This window comes from Nerophis ophidion, linkage group LG25 (assembly GCF_033978795.1).
Source record: "Nerophis ophidion isolate RoL-2023_Sa linkage group LG25, RoL_Noph_v1.0, whole genome shotgun sequence".
NCBI lineage: Eukaryota > Metazoa > Chordata > Actinopteri > Syngnathiformes > Syngnathidae > Nerophis > Nerophis ophidion.
In genome coordinates this window covers 20,605,700-20,624,156 of record NC_084635.1, presented here as the reverse complement: position 1 = coordinate 20,624,156, position 18,457 = coordinate 20,605,700, and the positions used below count along the sequence as shown (strand labels likewise).

Here is an 18,457-nt window from a genome sequence, read left to right as displayed (position 1 = left end):
GGGTCTCCTCCCCAACCCGGAGATAGCATTCCACCCTTTTCCGGGCGAGAACCATGGACTCGGACTTGGAGGTGCTGATTCTCATTCCGGTCGCTTCACACTCGGCTGCGAACCGATCCAGTGAGAGCTGAAGATCCCGGTCAGATGAAGCCATCAGGACCACATCATCTGCAAAAAGCAGAGACCTAATCCTGCGGTCACCAAACCGGAACCCCTCAACGCCTTGACTGCGCCTGGAAATTCTGTCCATAAAAGTTATGAACAGAATCGGTTTTCCTCAGTGTAGTGTTTTACTTCTTGTCTTGCGCTCCTTTTTTGTCGTGTACGGATGTGCTTTGTGAACGCCGTTCGCTGCTCCACGCGCTGTCAGTCTTATGCTGTCGTCCAGCATTCGGTTTTTGTTTACTTTACAGCCAGTTCAGGTTTAGTTTCGTTTTGCATAGCCGTCTCTAAGCCTTTTATTAGCGGGACTTGCATTGTGTTTATTTTGGGTTTAAGCATTAGACACCTTTTTACCTGCACGCTGCCTTCCGCATATTGTGATCACAACAAACCATGTTCCCGACATCCACAAAGCAATTAGCTACCTACTGCCCCCTACTGATATGGAAGGGGTATTACAGGGTTACTCTGCCGCGCTCTGGACAGCACAGACACTCAACAACGGCACAATTATAATTACTGGGTTGCAAAAAAATATTTTTAACCCAATTAGGTGAAATGACATCATTTCCCACGGCACACCAGACTGTATCTCACGGTACACGAGTGTGCCACGGCACAGTGGTTTAAAAACACTGCTGTAGCCTATTTAGCTGCATTCGGGCGGATAGACAGACAACATTCACACTCACATTCCCACACTAGGGCCAATATAGTGTTGCCAATCAACCTATCCCCAGGTGCTGGGGATAGGTTGATTGAAAAATGTATACCTTTAAAAAAGTCATATATTCGACTGATCGTCGACAATGGGAAAAATCAATCATGAAAATCCTTCGTCAAAAGCAACCCTTATCTTTAATACTCCCACAAGCAGTTTGATGTTTTGAAATTATTTATTTTTCTTTGTGTTATTTTGCTGCTGTGTTCAAACAACTTACTTCAGAACTTTACTTTTGGTTCACAATCAATACAAAAAATGAAGCACATGAAAAATTGCATTTACATACATGGCATTCTTTACATACATTGTGTACTCAACTACATCCATTTCACATCACAGTTCCTCGTTGTTTACACTTGCCTTCAAAGCTGTAATCAATCATTCAAGAAGACAAGAAAAAAACATTTTATAATGTATCATTCTCTTAAATAATAGCTATAACCTTTCAGAATTTCAGTTAACATTTGTTCCTAGGCAAAATCAATAGTGGTGTTTTTACAGAATTGTAAAATTTACAGAAACTCCGCTGACTATTGTGCCATGGTTGGGTTAAATATCACACCAAAATATGTACAATACAGGAGCCTAAGACAATAGGCAACCAAAATTCCACCGTTTCCTTTACAGGCATTAAGGAGTCCAGTTTACCCCAACTTGACACCAAGATACTTACAGTTGTTTATTGTGGCTCCGCTGTGTATGTTCAATTGTATATCAACCCAGGTAACATAAATAGTTGCAAGTTCAAAACAGAAAAAATATAAAATGAGGATAGGTCTTTGTTTTAATGATAAAACAAAAATGTTACAAAAGGATATATTGAAGAACTTTTGCACATTCAGTGTGTGCTTATTGTATTGCAAAACAGTGTACCAACAGCACCCAGCACCCTTGAACCATGTAATATTTGCTCATATATCCCTACTTAATTTACGGTGCAGAAGTTTGGGGAAATAATTATAAAATTAACATACACTTAGAATTATCCATAATGTGGGATTCAAGGAGCACATAAATAGCTTATTTTTGAGGTCAAAACTGTTCCAATACCCGGATTTAGTAGAATATTTGACAGGGTTAATCATGTTTAAAGCAATAAGTTATGAATTGCCTGCAAATATTCAACGTTTATTTATAGAAAGGCAATATATAAACACGCTTTCGCACTTAGCACAAGGAAAAGTTTTTTTGTCTCAGTCTGTGGGGTGAAAATATGGAACAGCCTGAGTGATGAGCTCAAACACTGTTCAAACATTGAGCATTTTAAAAAATTGTACATACCGGTAGCTAATATTTTGGTTTGGTATAGTGAGGTCCAGCTTATTTTGAATATGAATTAGAATGACTTATATGACTTACTTATAATGATATATTGAGAATTGGTAGCACATTGTTCTGGGCAAATTGAGTTACAGTGGGGCAAAAAAGTATTTAGTCAGCCACCGATTGTGCAAGTTCTCCCACTTAAAATGATGACAGAGGTCTGTTATTTTCATCATAGGTACACTTCAACTGTCAGAGACAGAATGTGAAAATAAAATCAATGTCTCCAAAATTGATACATGGATGATACAGCAGAGGATGGGGAGAATGTCATGTGATCAGATGAAACCAAAATAGAACTTTTTGGTATAAACTCAACTTGTCGTGTTTGGAGGAAGAAGAATACTGAGTTGCATCCCGAGAACACCATACCTACTGTGAAGCATGGGGGTGGAAACATCATGCTTTGGGGCTGTTTTTCTGATAAGGGGACAGGACGATTGATCCATGTTGAGGAAAGAATGAATGGGGCCATGTATCGTGAGATTTTGAGCCAAAACCTCCTTCCATCAGTGAGAGCTTTGAATGATTGACCAAATACTTATTTTCCACTATAGTTTACAAATAAATTCTTTAAAATTCCTACAATGTGAATTCCTGGATTTTTGTTTTCACATTCTGTCTCTCACAGTTGAAGTGTACCTATGATGAAAGTTACAGACCTCTGTCATCATTTTAAGTGGGAGAACTTGCACAATCGGTGGCTGACTAAATACTTTTTTTGCCCCACTGTATGTGGATCCAGTTGAACGTGGATATTAGTTAAAGTAACTATTTAAAAAAGAGGGAGGGGGGATTAAAATGGTTTATACTTCTTCCCATTACCCCTTTGAGATATTTTTATTTTATTATATTTTATCTTATTTTCTTAGTTACATTTTATTTTATTTTTTGTGAAATAATAATATTGCCATTGAGCACAAGACTGTTCACTGGAGATATTTATGTATGTTATGTACTGCATGTGTGATGTGCAGCTCACTATGACATACTCAATAAACAACAACAATAAAATACATCATAATCTTGGCTACAAAGGAGGGAAGAAGAAAAGGAATAGATTTTCTGACATTTCCACACAATAATAAATTTGGGACGAACAACATGTGTCAAAGAATGATGTACGCGGTGTACCTAAGATGGGGGTCGGCAACCCGCGGCTCTGGAGTCGCATGCGGCTCTCTAGCACCGCCCTACTGGCTTTCTGGAGCTTTTTCAAAAATATATATGAAAAAAGGAAAAAGATTAGGGGGAAAAAATACATATTTTTTGTTTTAATATGGTTTCTGTAGGAGGACAAACATGACACAAACCTCCCTAATTGTTATAAAGCACATTGTTTATATTAAACATGCTTCACTGAATCGAATATTTGGTGAATGCCGTTTTGTCCTACTAAATTTGGCGGTCCTGAACTCACCGTAGTTTGTGTACATGTGTAACTTACTCCGACTTTTTAAGACGTGTTTTATGCCACTTCTTTTTCTGTCTCATTTTGTCCACCAAACTTTTAACATCGGGCCACCAAACTTTTAACATCGGGCAACATACTTGCCAACGTTGAGACCTCCAATTTCGGGAGATGGGGGGTGGGGCAGGGGCGTGGTTAAGAGGGGAGGAGTATATTTTTATTATTCATATATTATATATAATATATTATATATATATTATATTATTATCATTGTTTATTGTGAGCAAACTGGTGCTGAATTTCCCCCAGGGATCAATAAAATACATTCTATTCTATTCTATTCTATTCTATATTTACCGCTAGATTCACCAAGTCATGTATTTCATATATATATATATATATATATATATATATATATATATATATATATATATATATATATATATATATATATATATATATATATGATATTTACACATTTACACACACATAACACACATCTACTCATTGTTGAGTTAAGGTTTGAATTGTCCATCCTTGTTTTTCTAACCATATGCATGTACAGTAGATGGCAGTATTGTCCTGTTTAAGAGTGTCACAACATTGCTGTTTAGGCAGATGAACTGCTTTACCGTAGACGAAAACGGACTGCTGTTGTTGTGTGTTGTTTTACCGTGCTGGGAGGACCTTAATGAAACTGCCTAACAATAAACTCACATAAGAAACTATGAATTCGCCCTCGATCATTCTACAGTTATAACGTCATTGAGCAGACACACTCTTTATACACGTCACTCAGGTCCGCCTGAATTTCGGGAGATTTTCGGAAGAAAATTTGTCCCGGGAGGTTTTCGGGAGAAGCCCTGAATTTCGGGAGTCTCCCGGGAAATCTGGGAGGGTTGGCAAGTATGTTGGGCAAGAATGCAAAAAGGGGAGTTTTGTTGATGTTATTGACTTATGTGGAGTGCCAATCAGGCATACTTGGTCACTGCATGACTGCAAGCTAATCGATGCTAACATGCTATTTAGGCTAGCTGTATGTACATATTACATCATTATGCCTCACTTGTAGGTATATTTGAGCTCATTTAGTTTCCTTTAAGTCCTCTTAATTCAATTTATATCTCATGACACACTATCTGTATGTAATATGGCTTTTAATTTTTTGCGGCTCCAGGTGGATTTGTGTTTGCATTTTTGGTCCAATATGGCTCTTTCATCATTTTTGGGTTGCCGACCCCTGACTTAAGGGATATTTATCCAAATGATTTTGGTTATGCTGTTTTTAAGGACCTTCTGAAAAGATGTTAGTTTCTCATAAGGTTTTTTTAACTGAACTTACAGGCCACCAGATAACCAGCCCACATGAAGAAAATGAGAGTACCTAAAATGGAACACTACTAGTGTAACTAAAAACGTTGAACAAGAGACTACTAATGCATCTGAAGTAAACAAGCTACAGCAACACCTAAGTTACATAAATCACATTACAAAAAAAGTACACTACCGAAAAAAATGGGGACTTACAGAGGTGCCTTGTGGAACGCCTTTGTTACGTAAATAACACATTCGGACCCCAGTGTCCAACGTTTTGCTAGCAAGGTTAAAGTGTCAATGCAAGGTTCTGCCAATGAGTTCACAGCGGTCCAAGTTCACCTCTACAACTGGGGGACTCCAGTGTTTTCAGGAATTTGCTTCAAAAAATGTTTGTCTCCCAAGTTTTGATTTGAACTGTCTGGTGTCTTTCCAGCGCCTGATTGGGCCCTTGGGCTGCCAGTTAAATAACCTTGGCGTACATAAACAGTATACCTTTGAAAATATATACTGGCTAAAGTCAGACGGGATAAACTAAAGCTGTCCCATGAGCCTGACAAAATAAAGACTAGAGAGAAAGGATGGATGGATAGACCGCACATGTCCATTTGCTGTATTTGTGTGTGCTGGGGGGTATAAATGTTCTACATAATACCATCATTAACCTGCTCGTTCCCTCTATTTACTTTCACTGACGTTTTTTTAATGCTATTTACAAACAATGGTATCTTTAAGTGACCACTGATACCAGAACCCAAAAGTCACCACATTTGCACGATCCAGTCTTGTGTCTACATGTATGGCTTTCTTTCAAAATGACTCTTCCCAAGCACCTCGTCACTGAACTGGTATGTCAGTTTCTTCTTGATCTTTTTCACTTCTCCGGTTTTGCCGTAGTTGCGCAAAGCCCTCGCCATTTTCTGATAGGTCATTTTTTTGCGATTGCCCTTCTGGATTCCCCAGCGGTGTGCGAGAGCCTCCTTGTGTTTGGACGAAAACTGGAAGGTTCCCTTGTCTCTGTCCACCCACCAGATGCTATCCTTCATGTCGCCGATCCTCAAAAGGTCCAACAGGAACTGGTACAAACGGATCTTTTTTTTGTTGCCTTTTGGAAAGAGCAACAAGTTTCAGGTTATTTGTTATGTACTTTATGGTTTATTCTGTTCATAATGTACACATTTTGCTTCTTGGACCATGAACTTAGAGGCTTTAGACTTAGACTTCCTTTATTGTCATTCAAATTTGAACTTTAATGTACAGATAAGAATGAAATTTTCTTGCATTAACTCTTTGTAGTGCAGAATAAAAGAACAATAAGGTGCAGATATAAATAAACAGATTTCTGTGTTGATAAATATATTGCACTTCTGCATATGCATCCAAGGCTATCATATCACTGACACAAACCCTTGAAAAAAGCGGGGGTAAAATCTCCCTGACAATTCCGTTTTCTTATGATGAACTGAAATAGGCCGGAAGCTGAAAAACTGATCAGCTTTTTGACAAGTGGTTGATGATGTGTTCAAATCAAACAACACACTCATATCTTTTTGGGCAATATCACATATTTGTTATTACAGCTCTAATAATGTATCTCATTAGATACAAATTGCGACCTCAGTGCATTGATTCTATCTGGACTGTTCCGGTTGTCTTAGAAGACATTTGACTCTCATATGGGCAGGCTTCATCAGTTCATACTCAAGCGTCTCGATAGGACGGCTCCAGTCAAGTCTAGAACTAGTACTGACCTATCCTAGCCAAGGGCTGGCCTGACCAGTCTTTGACATGAATCAAATAACCCTAATACTAAACTAGATTAGCACTGTCCTATCAACACTCTATGTATTAACTGGTGAAGCTTGAGACTAGACTATTAAGGGTTTGAACATTAACAGATAATGCATGAGCCTAGAGTAGAGTTGTCCTATCTACTCTGTGAGCATGAAACGATGAAGCCTGAGACTCGACTAGAACGGTCCTATCTAGTCTCTCAGCATAAACTAAGGAACCCTGGGACAAGACTAAACTTGTGCTGTCATAGAGTCCCTGAGCATGAACCGAAGAATCGAGAGTGTAAACTAGACCGGACATAGAAATGTCCCATATGGTCTTTGAGCATGAATTGATAATGCCTAAGATTCGACTAGAGCTGTCCAACTAGGCTTTGAGCATGAATTGACAACGCCTGAGACTGTCCTATTTACTACCTGAGCGTTAACTGTATTAAATGGTTGTCTTACCCATCTCTCCGTGTGAAACATAAGGTATTTGATCTCTGAGGCACTCCTCATCAGAGACCTCCAAAGGGGGACTTTGACCTTCATGCTCGTCATCATCAGTGCTGCGCTGGGACATATGTGTTGAATACATAGTCCGTGGAAAAACCTACAAAATACAAAGGTTTAGTTATTAACCTATGAGAAGTTATGTGTAATCAAAACACAGATTCATTCATCTGGTCAGGCTATCAACATGTGAGTACTATGAGTGTCAATCCATTCGTTATTGGTTTACTTTACTGACTGAGATGTCAGTTTTCTGAATAATTTGTACAGTATGTGTATATGTAGGTTTGTACCGTGAATGTGCGTCTGGATGGACGAACTTTGAGTATGTAAGTATGTACTGTATTTGTGCATGTACTGTATGTGGGAGCGTAGGTACCTATGTATGTATGTATGTATGTATGTATGTTTGTATGTATGAATAACGGTGTGTGTGTGAGTATATGTGTATTTGTATGTACAATATATTTGACTCCCAATGTGCGTGGGAACCAGAGGACAGCCCCAGCCACCCAGAGAGCACAACCCAAACAGCAGGTGTAGCGCCCAGGGAACCAAGGACCACCGGCCCTACGCAGCCAGGCCGGCCAGTGATAGGATCCCCAGAGCCCGGCCCACCATGCCGCCCGGAAGAGCCGGCAGCAGGCCACAGACAAACGTGCCTGGCAGAGGACAGGGCACGAGAGAAGCAGCGGACAGCCAGACCGCAAGCCAGCGAGAGACCACCCCCCACACGGGCAGAAAGGCGGGACGCCTAGAGACCCACCGCAACCGGACGGGAAGACTTCCCCCGTCCCACCAGCAACCTGGCCCCCACCCCACGAGCTCACCCCCGACCTCCGGAGAGCACGGTGCGGCCCGCCCTAGGCCACTCTACCCAAGTCAGCCGCCACAGGACCACCCAGCGCAGGGCCACGGGAACCACCCACCCCACCCACAGGGACCCCAACGATGGAGATGGCACAACCAGCAACCGTCCTGTCGAGTTTCCCCCTTTAGGGAGGAGGGAAAAAAAATAAAATAATCCATCCATCCATTTTCTACCGCGTATTCCCTTTGGGGTAGCGGGGGGCGCTGGAGCCTATCTCAGCTACAACCGGGCGGAAGGCGAACCACACCCTGGACAAGTCGCCATCTCATCACAGGGCCAACACAGATAGACAGACAATATGTACACTCACATTCACACACTAGGGCCAATTTAGTATTGCCAATCAACCTAATAATAATTAATAATAATAATAATAATAATAATAATGATAATAATAAAATATATTTAAAAAATAAATAAACAGTTCTATATTAATTTGAATATCACTGAGTGTTTGTTTAGTGGGGGAGTGGAGGAACTCCTGAAGTGGAGAAGTTCAGGTACCTCGGAGTCTTGTTCACGAGTGAAGAGTGGATCGTGAGATCGACAGGCGGATCGGAGCGGCGTCTTCAGTAATGCGGGCGCTGTATCGATTCGTTGTGGTGAAGAGGGAGCTGAGCCGGAAGGCAAAGCTCCCAATTTAGCGGTCGCTCTACATTCCCATCCTCACCTATGGTCGTGAGGTTTGGGTTATGACCGAAAGGACGAGATCACATGTACAAGCGGCCGAAATTAGTTTCCTTCCGGGGGCTCTCCCTTGGAGATAGGGTGAGAAGCTCTGTCATCCGGGAGGAACTCAAAGTAAAGCCGCTGCTTCTCAACATTGAGAGGAGCCAGATGAGGTGGTTTGGGCATCTGGTCAGGATGTCACCCGAACGCCTCCATAGGGAGGTGTTACGGGCACGTCCGACCGGTAGGAGGCCGCGGGGAAGACCCAGGACACGTTGGGAAGACTATGTCTCCCGGCTGGCCTGGGAACGCCTCGGGATTGCCCGGGAAGAGCTGGACGAAGTGGCTGGGGAGAGGAGAGTCTGGGCTTCCCTGCTTAGGCTGCTGCCCCCGCGACCTGACCTCGGATAAGCGGAAGAAGATGGATGGATGAATGTTGGTTTATGTCATTTTAAACCAATTTTAATTATTATTATTATTATTTTTTTTTACATTCTGCTTTTTTACCTTTTTAATTATGCGCAACAGGTTAACAAAACAATTGCTTGATATGAATGTAATTTTTCTATGAGTTGAATTAACTTGTGAAAAGTGTTGGATTCTGTCAGGTTTGTAACTGACAGTTTAGTTATGTTTTGGTTTTCCCTCTGTCTTTATTTCCTGTCAGCGCTCTTATTTTGCTTATTTCCCGCTTTTCTCCCTTAGCGCTGTTTCCCCTTAGCTGCGGCTGATTGGCCCTTAGCCACACCTGGTGTCAACAAGCCGGCTGCTATTTAAACCTGCTTTGTCCTCCAGTCAGAACTGGAGTATTGGCGATGTCATCACTACCTATCGTTACTACTTGTCCTTGTCGCTGTCGTCATAGCAGTAAGCTGTTCCTAATTCCTACAGTTTGCTGTCTCCTAGCTCTTTTGTTTTGTGTTTTCCTGTTAGCTAGATCCTGTTAGCCATTAGCTGTTACCAGTTTTTCTGTTTGCTGGTTCCTGTTTTCAGTTTGGCTATTCCTAGTTCTTGGTTTGTGTTTTACATTTAACCATGTTTTCCCGGACAAAGCCTGCCATCATCCAAACATGCGCTTGAAAAAAAAACGGTGTATCAAACACAAATGATCACTTCCTGATTTTGTAGAAACGACTCTAAAATGCCACCAAATCCCAAAATGTTCACTAACATATTTTTCAACACAGATTAGAAATGATATGTCACAAAAATAACATTTGAAATGTTTTAAATTGCTTGTGGTGTTTCTGTAAAAATGTTAAAAGGCTTAGAAGTCTAATTAGGCCATCTTCTACAGCCTTTGTCAACAATTACATACGGATCAGTACCTTTTGTGTCCCCAAGATGTAAAATGTATAAATATATGATAAAATGAATTGTAACATTGTTTTTATCAAACAAAGTGTCTCACACATTGATCTGACTGCATATATAACTAGGAAAAAAAAACATTAAGAGAGAGAGTACACACTTTCTCTAGGCCAGTGGTTCTCAAATGGGGGTACTTGAAGGTATGCCAAGGGTTACATGAGATTTTTTTTAAATATTCTAAAAATAGCAACAATTCAAAAATCCTTTTGTAAATATATTTATTAAATAATAAATATGAATGTAAGTTTATAAACTGTGAAAAGAAATGCAACAATGCAATATCCAGTGTTGACAGCTACATTTTTTTGTGGACATGTTCCATAAATATTGATGTTAAAGATTTATTTTTTTGTGAAGAAATGTTTAGAATTAAGTTCATGAATCCAGGTAGATCTCTATTACAATCCCCAATTTGGGCACTTTAAGTTAATGATTACTTCTATGTGTAGAAATATTTATTCATAATTGAATCACTAGTTTATTTTTCAAAACGTTTTTAGTTATTTTTATATATTTTTTTCCAAATAGTTCAAGAACGACCACTACAAATGAGCAATATTTTGCATTGTTATACAATTTAATGAATCAGAATCTGATGACATAGTGCTGTATTTAACTTTTTTATCTCTTTTTTTCAACCAAAAATGCTTTGCTCTGATTAGGGGGTTCTTGAATTAAAATTTTTTTCACAGGGATTACATCACTGAAAAATTTGTTCAGTACCACTGCTCTAGGCCATGTCTCTCGATCCTAAATCTAGATGGATCACCCCCCCTCACTTGTTCCTTATTCCATTACTAACATTTCCTAATAGTGTCATCAAAATCCGCTTATCACTTTTGACCTATCTATACTGGAATGAAAGAAACGGAGTAAAGCCTTCCACTGTCGGTGTCTCTGTGGGTGGAGGCGGGATATCAAGCACATACACACAGAAACTTAAGCTCGTAGTGTAAGGTAACTCAATAGAAATCATACGGATCGGCCCCAAAATGTAATCACTTGTCCTTTATGACATATCATATGTTTCCTGTAAGTGTGAAGAAAATTTGCCTGTAACTTTTGCAGCAATTTATAGCGGAATCTGGAATGAAAGACACTGAATGAACGCCTCTTGTCAGTCTTTTACTGTTTTTGTCTCTGTGGCTGGAGGCGGGTCTCCAGCACCGAAACACACACACACACACACACACACACATACACACACACACACACACACACAATAGTTGAAGCTTGTAACCTAAACATAAGGTAACATATGAGTCAGATCAAGGCCAAAATCTAATCAGTTGTTCGTTATTCCATTTAAAACTTTTTTTAAATGGCCAGTTTTTTAGGTTATATTTCTAATTATTAACTAAAAGACAAAACAATCACAAAAATTACATTACACCCTTCAGAGGGTAATAAATAAAATATAAAATATTAAGTTGAACTACTGTCCGTCCCCTTTTCCTAAAATAAGACTATCATGTAATAAAATAAAAAATGTTATATCATTTTCATAATTTTAGGTTTCTCCTTATCCCAACTTCCTAACTATACTTTTTTTTTTACTATATTTTATTAAAAAAAAAAAAAAAAAAAGAATTTCACATGTCCCTGGGTTTTCTCTGTCTTGTTACCCTAAATCATTGCTCAAATGTGGAATATTCCAAATGTTACTTGGTCAACTTAGATCAGTGTTTCTTAACCATTGGCCCGTTGTTTGACAGCGAGCGTGTCCTGGAAGGCCGCCAAAAAATATATATTTATTTCTCAGCAGTGGTCTGGAAGGGCTGCAATGGTACTCAGTTGCAATATATTTTTTCCACCACTTGTGGCAGGAAGGTAATACAAAAGTTCACTAATTTTTTAATCTGATTATTCAGTGATATTTCAACAATGACTGAAGGGGGTTAGCACAGCTCCATTACATAAATTGGTATTGGCTTTTATTGTTATGCAATGTGCTGTACATTTTAAACACGAACCGGAAAACATGTATTGTATCTAGTTTGGGTACCGAATTCGGTACTTTTTGGTAGCAACCGAACCTTGCCTGTCCTACCGATTCACCCAAAATTCAACGGTGCCTTGTTTCGGTACCTGAGTTGCACGTAACGTCTTGTCCACTTGCAGACTCAGTTGGCTCTAACTACTGCAGGAATGTAGCAATAAGCCTTTTTAAATGATAACCGCAGTAAAATTTCTGACGGTTGTATTAATATTTTAAATTGAAATAAGCGAAAAATCGTGATTGCAAATTGCACATTGATAAACTCATGGACTGAGTGGCGCTAGCTTGCCATCTTAAATGCGAACATGAAAACATTAACTTCTTTTCCGATTTAGAAACCACACACCCCAATCAATGCGTGTATAAAGACATTGCTGTTTGAACAACTAAGACATACAAGTGTCCACTTGAACCTGTAATGGCACAGAAAACTACATTGGTGCGTTCAATGACCGCTGAAAAGTGTAGAACAACAAAGGAGTAAAACGGCCACCGGAAAAAATAAACAATGATATATTTTATTTGTTACGCACTTTTCATTTAACTAATCTCAAAGTGCTACTTTACAGAGCAATATGTAAAACAATAACAGTTTAGTTATTGAAAGAGATAAAATACTAAGACTTATCACTATCATCGAAGCATAAACAACACAAAACATGCCAAATAGTGTCGTTCCCCTTTAAGAACCAGGAACCGATTCCCAGATACCAAGAATCGTAATGTATCTGTTCAATTATGAAAGGTACTCAGCCCTATTTGTATTGTATCGAATGGTTTATATTGGCTTGTATTGAAAATGAACAAGTTGGCCACTTTTAAAGTATTTGTCTTTTTCAACATGTATTATGTGTGACGCTTAGCTGGCATCGTGGTGCGGGTTTCGTTCTCTCATGGATGCAGTCGGAGAATGGACACAGCGTGAAGGTAAAAATGAAGATTTATTTAACAACAAAACAAACTAAGAACAGAAATACTTGCACAAAGGCACTACAGACAAAACCAACAGAACTAGCATGTGAGTTAGAAAGAACAAAAGACTCTAGCATGTGAGCTAGGGAAATAAACAAAAGAGGGAATAGCGTGGAAGCTAAAGTACAAAAAGAGTTTCACCACAAACGGGGATAGCGACGTCACCTATTGCATTAAATAGCAAATGAGAATCCGAGAGCGAGTAACGAAAAAGGCAGGCTTAAGTAGAGACGGAAATTAGGAGGCAGGTGTGCGTCGAAAACACAAGGCAGGTGACACTAATATGAAACTATGGCAACGGAACAAAACACGAAGTGCCACCAGGAACTAAGGAAGTCAAATAACAACAAGACGAGATACAAAACAGAACCAAACCAGAACATGACATGATCCAAGCAGCGGATCATAACATTATATGCCTTAATTCTAACCTGTTGCATATGTAAATGTAAATATATGTATTTACAGAATTATAGGGATATTCAATTGAAATGTTTTGGGGGCCTTATTTCCAATAGGCTTAAGACCGGTGGCAATTACCGTATTTTTCGGCTTATAAATCGCAGTTTTTTTCGTAGTTTGGCCGGTGGTGTGACTTATACTCTTATGTGTGAAATTATAAACACATTACCATAAAATATCAAATTTTTATCTCATTCACGTAAGGTAGAAAAGCGCTATACAAGTACAACCCATTTATCATTATTTATTTAAGAGACTAGGCGTATATCACCAATCGTCACACACATGTCAACCAATAAAAATTTGGCGGGGACGGGTCATGGCAGAAGTGCATTGTGGGGGAAAAAAAGATGCTACCTGCTACAACTTTGGCGGTAACGTATAAAAACTGAGAAGGGCTGAACACAAATGGCACCGAAAAGGAAATCCTATACTGCAGGTTACAAGCCGGAAGTAGTAAAATGTGAAACAGAAAACGGTCTATTCTTGGTGTTGGATTTTATCAAATAAATTTCCCCAAAAAGTGTGACTTATACTCTAGTGCCGTGGTTCTCAACCTTTTTTCAGTGATGTACCCCCTGTGAACATTTTTTAAATTCAAGTACCCCCTAATCAGAGCAAAGCATTTTTGGTTGAAAAAAAGAGATAAAGAAGTAAAACACAGCACTATGTCATCAGTTTCGGATTTATTAAATTATATAACGGTGCAAAATATTGCTTATTTCTAGTGGTCTTTCTTGAACTATTTGTAAAAAAAGATATACAAATACTAAAAAAGTGTTGAAAAATGAACAAGTGATTCAATTATAAATAAAGATTTCTAAACATAGAAGTAATCATCTATGGAGATTGTAATAGAGATCCATCTGGATTCATGAACTTAATTCTAAACATTTCTTCACAAAAAAAGAAATATTTAACATCAATATTTATGTAACATGTCCACAAAAAAATCTAGCTGTCAACACTGAATATTGCATTGTTGTATTTCTTTTCACAGTTAATGAACTCACATTCATATTTTGTTGAAGTATTATTCAATAAATATATTTAAAAATGATTTTTGAATTGTTGCTATTTTTAGAATATTAAAAAAAAATCTCACATACCCCTTGGCATACCTTCAAGTACCCCCAGGGGTACGCGTACCCCCATTTGAGAACCACTGCTCTAGTGCGATTTGTGTTTTTTTCCTTCTTTTTATCCGGAGCGATTTATAATCCAAAAAATACGGTAGTCAAATATCATCTCTATGACAACCATCTAGTGTTTTTAAGAATCTGCTGTAAAAATGTGAGTCTCTCACAAGTTTTTTGAACAGACCGTGTGGGCTGAATAGCCCAGATGATGAAAAAGAGAGGACCTTAAATGGAACTCTACTAGTATCACTAAAAAAACTTGAACGAATACATCCTGACTGGATCTGAAGTAAACAAGCTACAGTTACAAACAAATGTGTAACTGCCAAAAAGGAGAGTACTAAAGGCGGTGCCTTGGGGAACGCCTGTTATGTAAATCACCAGTTTGGACCCCAGTGTTTTTCAGGAATTTGCTGCAAAAATGTTTGTCTCAACTGAAGTCTGAGGCCGCCAGTTGAATAGTGTTTCCACCTAATTACATGACTTGTGAGTAGTCACAGAGGCACTTACATGTTGCTGCAGCATGTGAGAATGGGCCCCCAGATTTGGCTCCAGCAGACTCTCTGCGTCGTAACGCATGGCGTCATGTCGAATCAGGCTTGGCGGGTGCAGTGACTGCACACTCTGCAACTCGGTGAAGTTTGTTTCCTGGAGGTTGTCGAACTCGACTGGGTGTGCATGAGGGTGAGTGCGATAGTCCCAATGATCTAAGTAGACATGACAATGAAACCTGGGGTCAAGTCAGGCTCAGTTGTTGAAATGGAAGACAGAGATCTCACTCGTAGTGAATTTTTCAAGTTGCTTTTTGGATATTTACCTGCTCTATTAGATTATTTGACTGCAAAATGTACATAAAAGCCTAACATCGGAATACCCATTGCTCTACTAACTTTAAGATCAAAATCGAAATACACTCTGGCATGTTTTATTTCAGTCTAAAAATATCCAAGGTTTACGAATGGCCAACAACAAAAATTCAAAGCTGCACTTAAATTATATTGAACTTTTTTTTTTTAAATCAGTATGGCATTTTTATTCGTTGCAGTTATCGCTGCCCTGAACTGGCCACTTTAAACCAGATACAGTAAATGAAAAATTGCCACATGATAGATAGATAGATAGATAGATAGATAGATGGATAGATGGTACTTTATTGATTCTTTCAGGAGAGTCCCCTCAGGAAAATTAAAATTCCAGCGGCAGTGTACAGAATTGAAATCAAATTTAAAAAGTAAATAATGGGGGTATAAATGGAAACAAAATAGAAATATATTACAATAAAAATAAAAAGCAAGTGATAGTAAAAATATAACAGTAAAATAACCGTATAAGAAGAGAAACTGGGCAATAGTGACCATGTTATTATATATATTTATAATATATATTATAGTATATGATGTATATTTTAACTGTGGGTCCCTGTCCATAAGCTGTGTGCTTCTAGGGATGACTTTTTTGCAGAACGGACTCTGATATTAACAAAAAAAAAAAACAATTATTAAATATTAAACAGTTTGTCTGTAAATAAATAAAATAAATAAATAAATACAAATATTAAATAAATAAAATAAATATTATTATAATTATAAGTCAAGGTGACCAGCAGATTATAAAGTTAATTCCAAAAAGGGTTTCACTGAAGAAAAAAAATGATTGGAATATATTTTTGCATTAAATAATTTAGATTAAAAATAAATAAATAAATAAATAAATAAATAAAAAATGTTTTTTCTGTTAAATGAAACACATTTTGCAAAAAATCACGAAATGCCTTGTCGCACATGTTTGCGGGCCTTAAAACAATAATAAAAAAGGCTTAGAAAATAAAGTTAAAAAAAGATGCTTTATACTGCAGTAGTCCAATGGAAAAACCTACAGCCAAATTATCACATATTGCATATTTTCCCATTTTGTTTTGGTGGAATATTCAAAGCAGTTGCTTCTAAAAAAGTCATGTGCATCAAAAAAACCCCATGGGGCAAAAGTTGTTCTATGTATGTAATTGCAGCGGCCGAAAGAAATAGCATCTGTTTCCTGTGCGAGCTCCAGCTGCATGCACTCTGGGCTCCTTAAGACCTCAACAATTACACCAAAAATTATTTATTTTATTCCCTGTTTCATTCTAGTATCATTCTAATGTTGAGCGGTATTGAAAATATGCTCCCTTGTGTAATTACATTCACATTTATTTCTCCATGTTTTATTTTATTTTATTACTTTATTTGTATCACTTTTATAACACACAGTTGATAGTAATATTACTGCATATTACTAATGATTTTTGTTTTGACGATAAATGTGTGTTCGATAATCTGAAGACATGAAAACCCAAATAAATGCTGGAGTTTTACTGACCTGGCTGCATCTCTGCATCCAGAACATATGAATTATAATAATCTGGTATTTGTATGTACATCTCAGGGTCGTAGATTTCCTCCGAGGGCTGCAGCGGCACACAAACACAAAGGAAAATCATACATTTTCACAAATAAAGGATATGAACAATAAACATTATCATCTAGCCAGGGATTATCATTCCATGCAGAGATTTCTCCCCCCCAAAAAAGTCAGACTAAAAACTATATATATTTACATGGAGTACATATTTCACGTCATTTCCATGCCACTGCTATTCTGAAACTCTGAAAAATTTCTGAGTTTCATTTTTATGTCGCCCGTAGTATAAAGGACTGTAACAGTTGGCATCCTGTCATAAATCAAGTAGAACTCACTGTAGGTTATGGAATATGACCTTTACAAGACGTCTATTCTTCACCTTGTGAATGTTTTTCCTGTTAACGTGGCATATTAGAAAATAACTGAGAAATGATACATCTTGGCAATACAATGCCAATAAAATAAAAATAATAATACTTACAGGTGGTATGAGGTAGGTCTCCATTCTGTAGGGATGCAACATGGAGGCTTCTTTTCCAAACCGCTTTGCAAACCGAATGCGTCTCACAACCTTTCAAAATTTTTGCAGCACCATTGCACAACGTTTCAAAATTTCCTCTCGCTCAACGATAACCAAAACCGTCCCATCGGCGGAGTCTCGTACTGTGTAGTTCAACTCTTGTGGCCTCGACAAGTCCGAGCGGCCTTCAGCGATGATCAAATGCAAAGGACACACGGTTTAGCTGTGGAACAAAAGAAGAACTTTGAACTTCTGTAAATATGTGTGGCTGGAAGCACCAGAGTGTGTCTACTGCTTGAGAAACGTCACATTTATCACCGTGTCTATACTGTCACCTCCCTTAGCGGCCAATCATCAGCCAGCGTTTTCCACTAAAAACATCCCACATTCACGGGCCGCTTCATCGTCACATACAAGAAAATAACTTCTGAGTTGTCTGTTTTTTTTCTAATGCTCTTTTGTGGCACAAATGACGTCAAGTCTGATTGATTTATTGATACTTTTATTAGTAGTTTTCTCAGTTCAGTACATAATCCGTACAATTGACCACTAAATGGTAACACCCGAATACGTTTTTCAACTTGTTTAAGTCGGAGTCCACGTTAATCAATTCATGGTACAAATATATACTATCAGCACAATACAGTCATCACACAGGTTAATCATCATAGTATATACATTGAATTATTTACATTATTTACAATCCGGGGGGTGAGATGAGGAGCTTTGGTTGATATCAGTTCTTCAGTCATTAACAATTGCATCAACAGAGAAATGGACATTGAAACAGTGTAGGTCTTACTTAGGATATGTACAGCCAGCAGAAAACATAGTG

General features: G+C 38.3%; 1 protein-coding gene across 1 annotated transcript; it reads right to left on the bottom strand.

The window, feature by feature from the left end:
• Positions 1–1,039: 1,039 nt before the first annotated feature.
• On the bottom strand, positions 1,040–17,926 carry spi1b (Spi-1 proto-oncogene b). The gene is made up of 5 exons (XM_061887504.1): positions 17,584–17,926; positions 17,061–17,148; positions 15,216–15,412; positions 7,178–7,322; positions 1,040–6,039 (listed from the first exon to the last, which is right to left on the bottom strand). Exons 1-5 carry the CDS (start codon positions 17,623–17,625, stop codon positions 5,726–5,728), a joined length of 786 nt encoding a protein of 261 aa, XP_061743488.1. The 5' UTR covers positions 17,626–17,926; the 3' UTR covers positions 1,040–5,725.
• Positions 17,927–18,457: the final 531 nt, after the last annotated feature.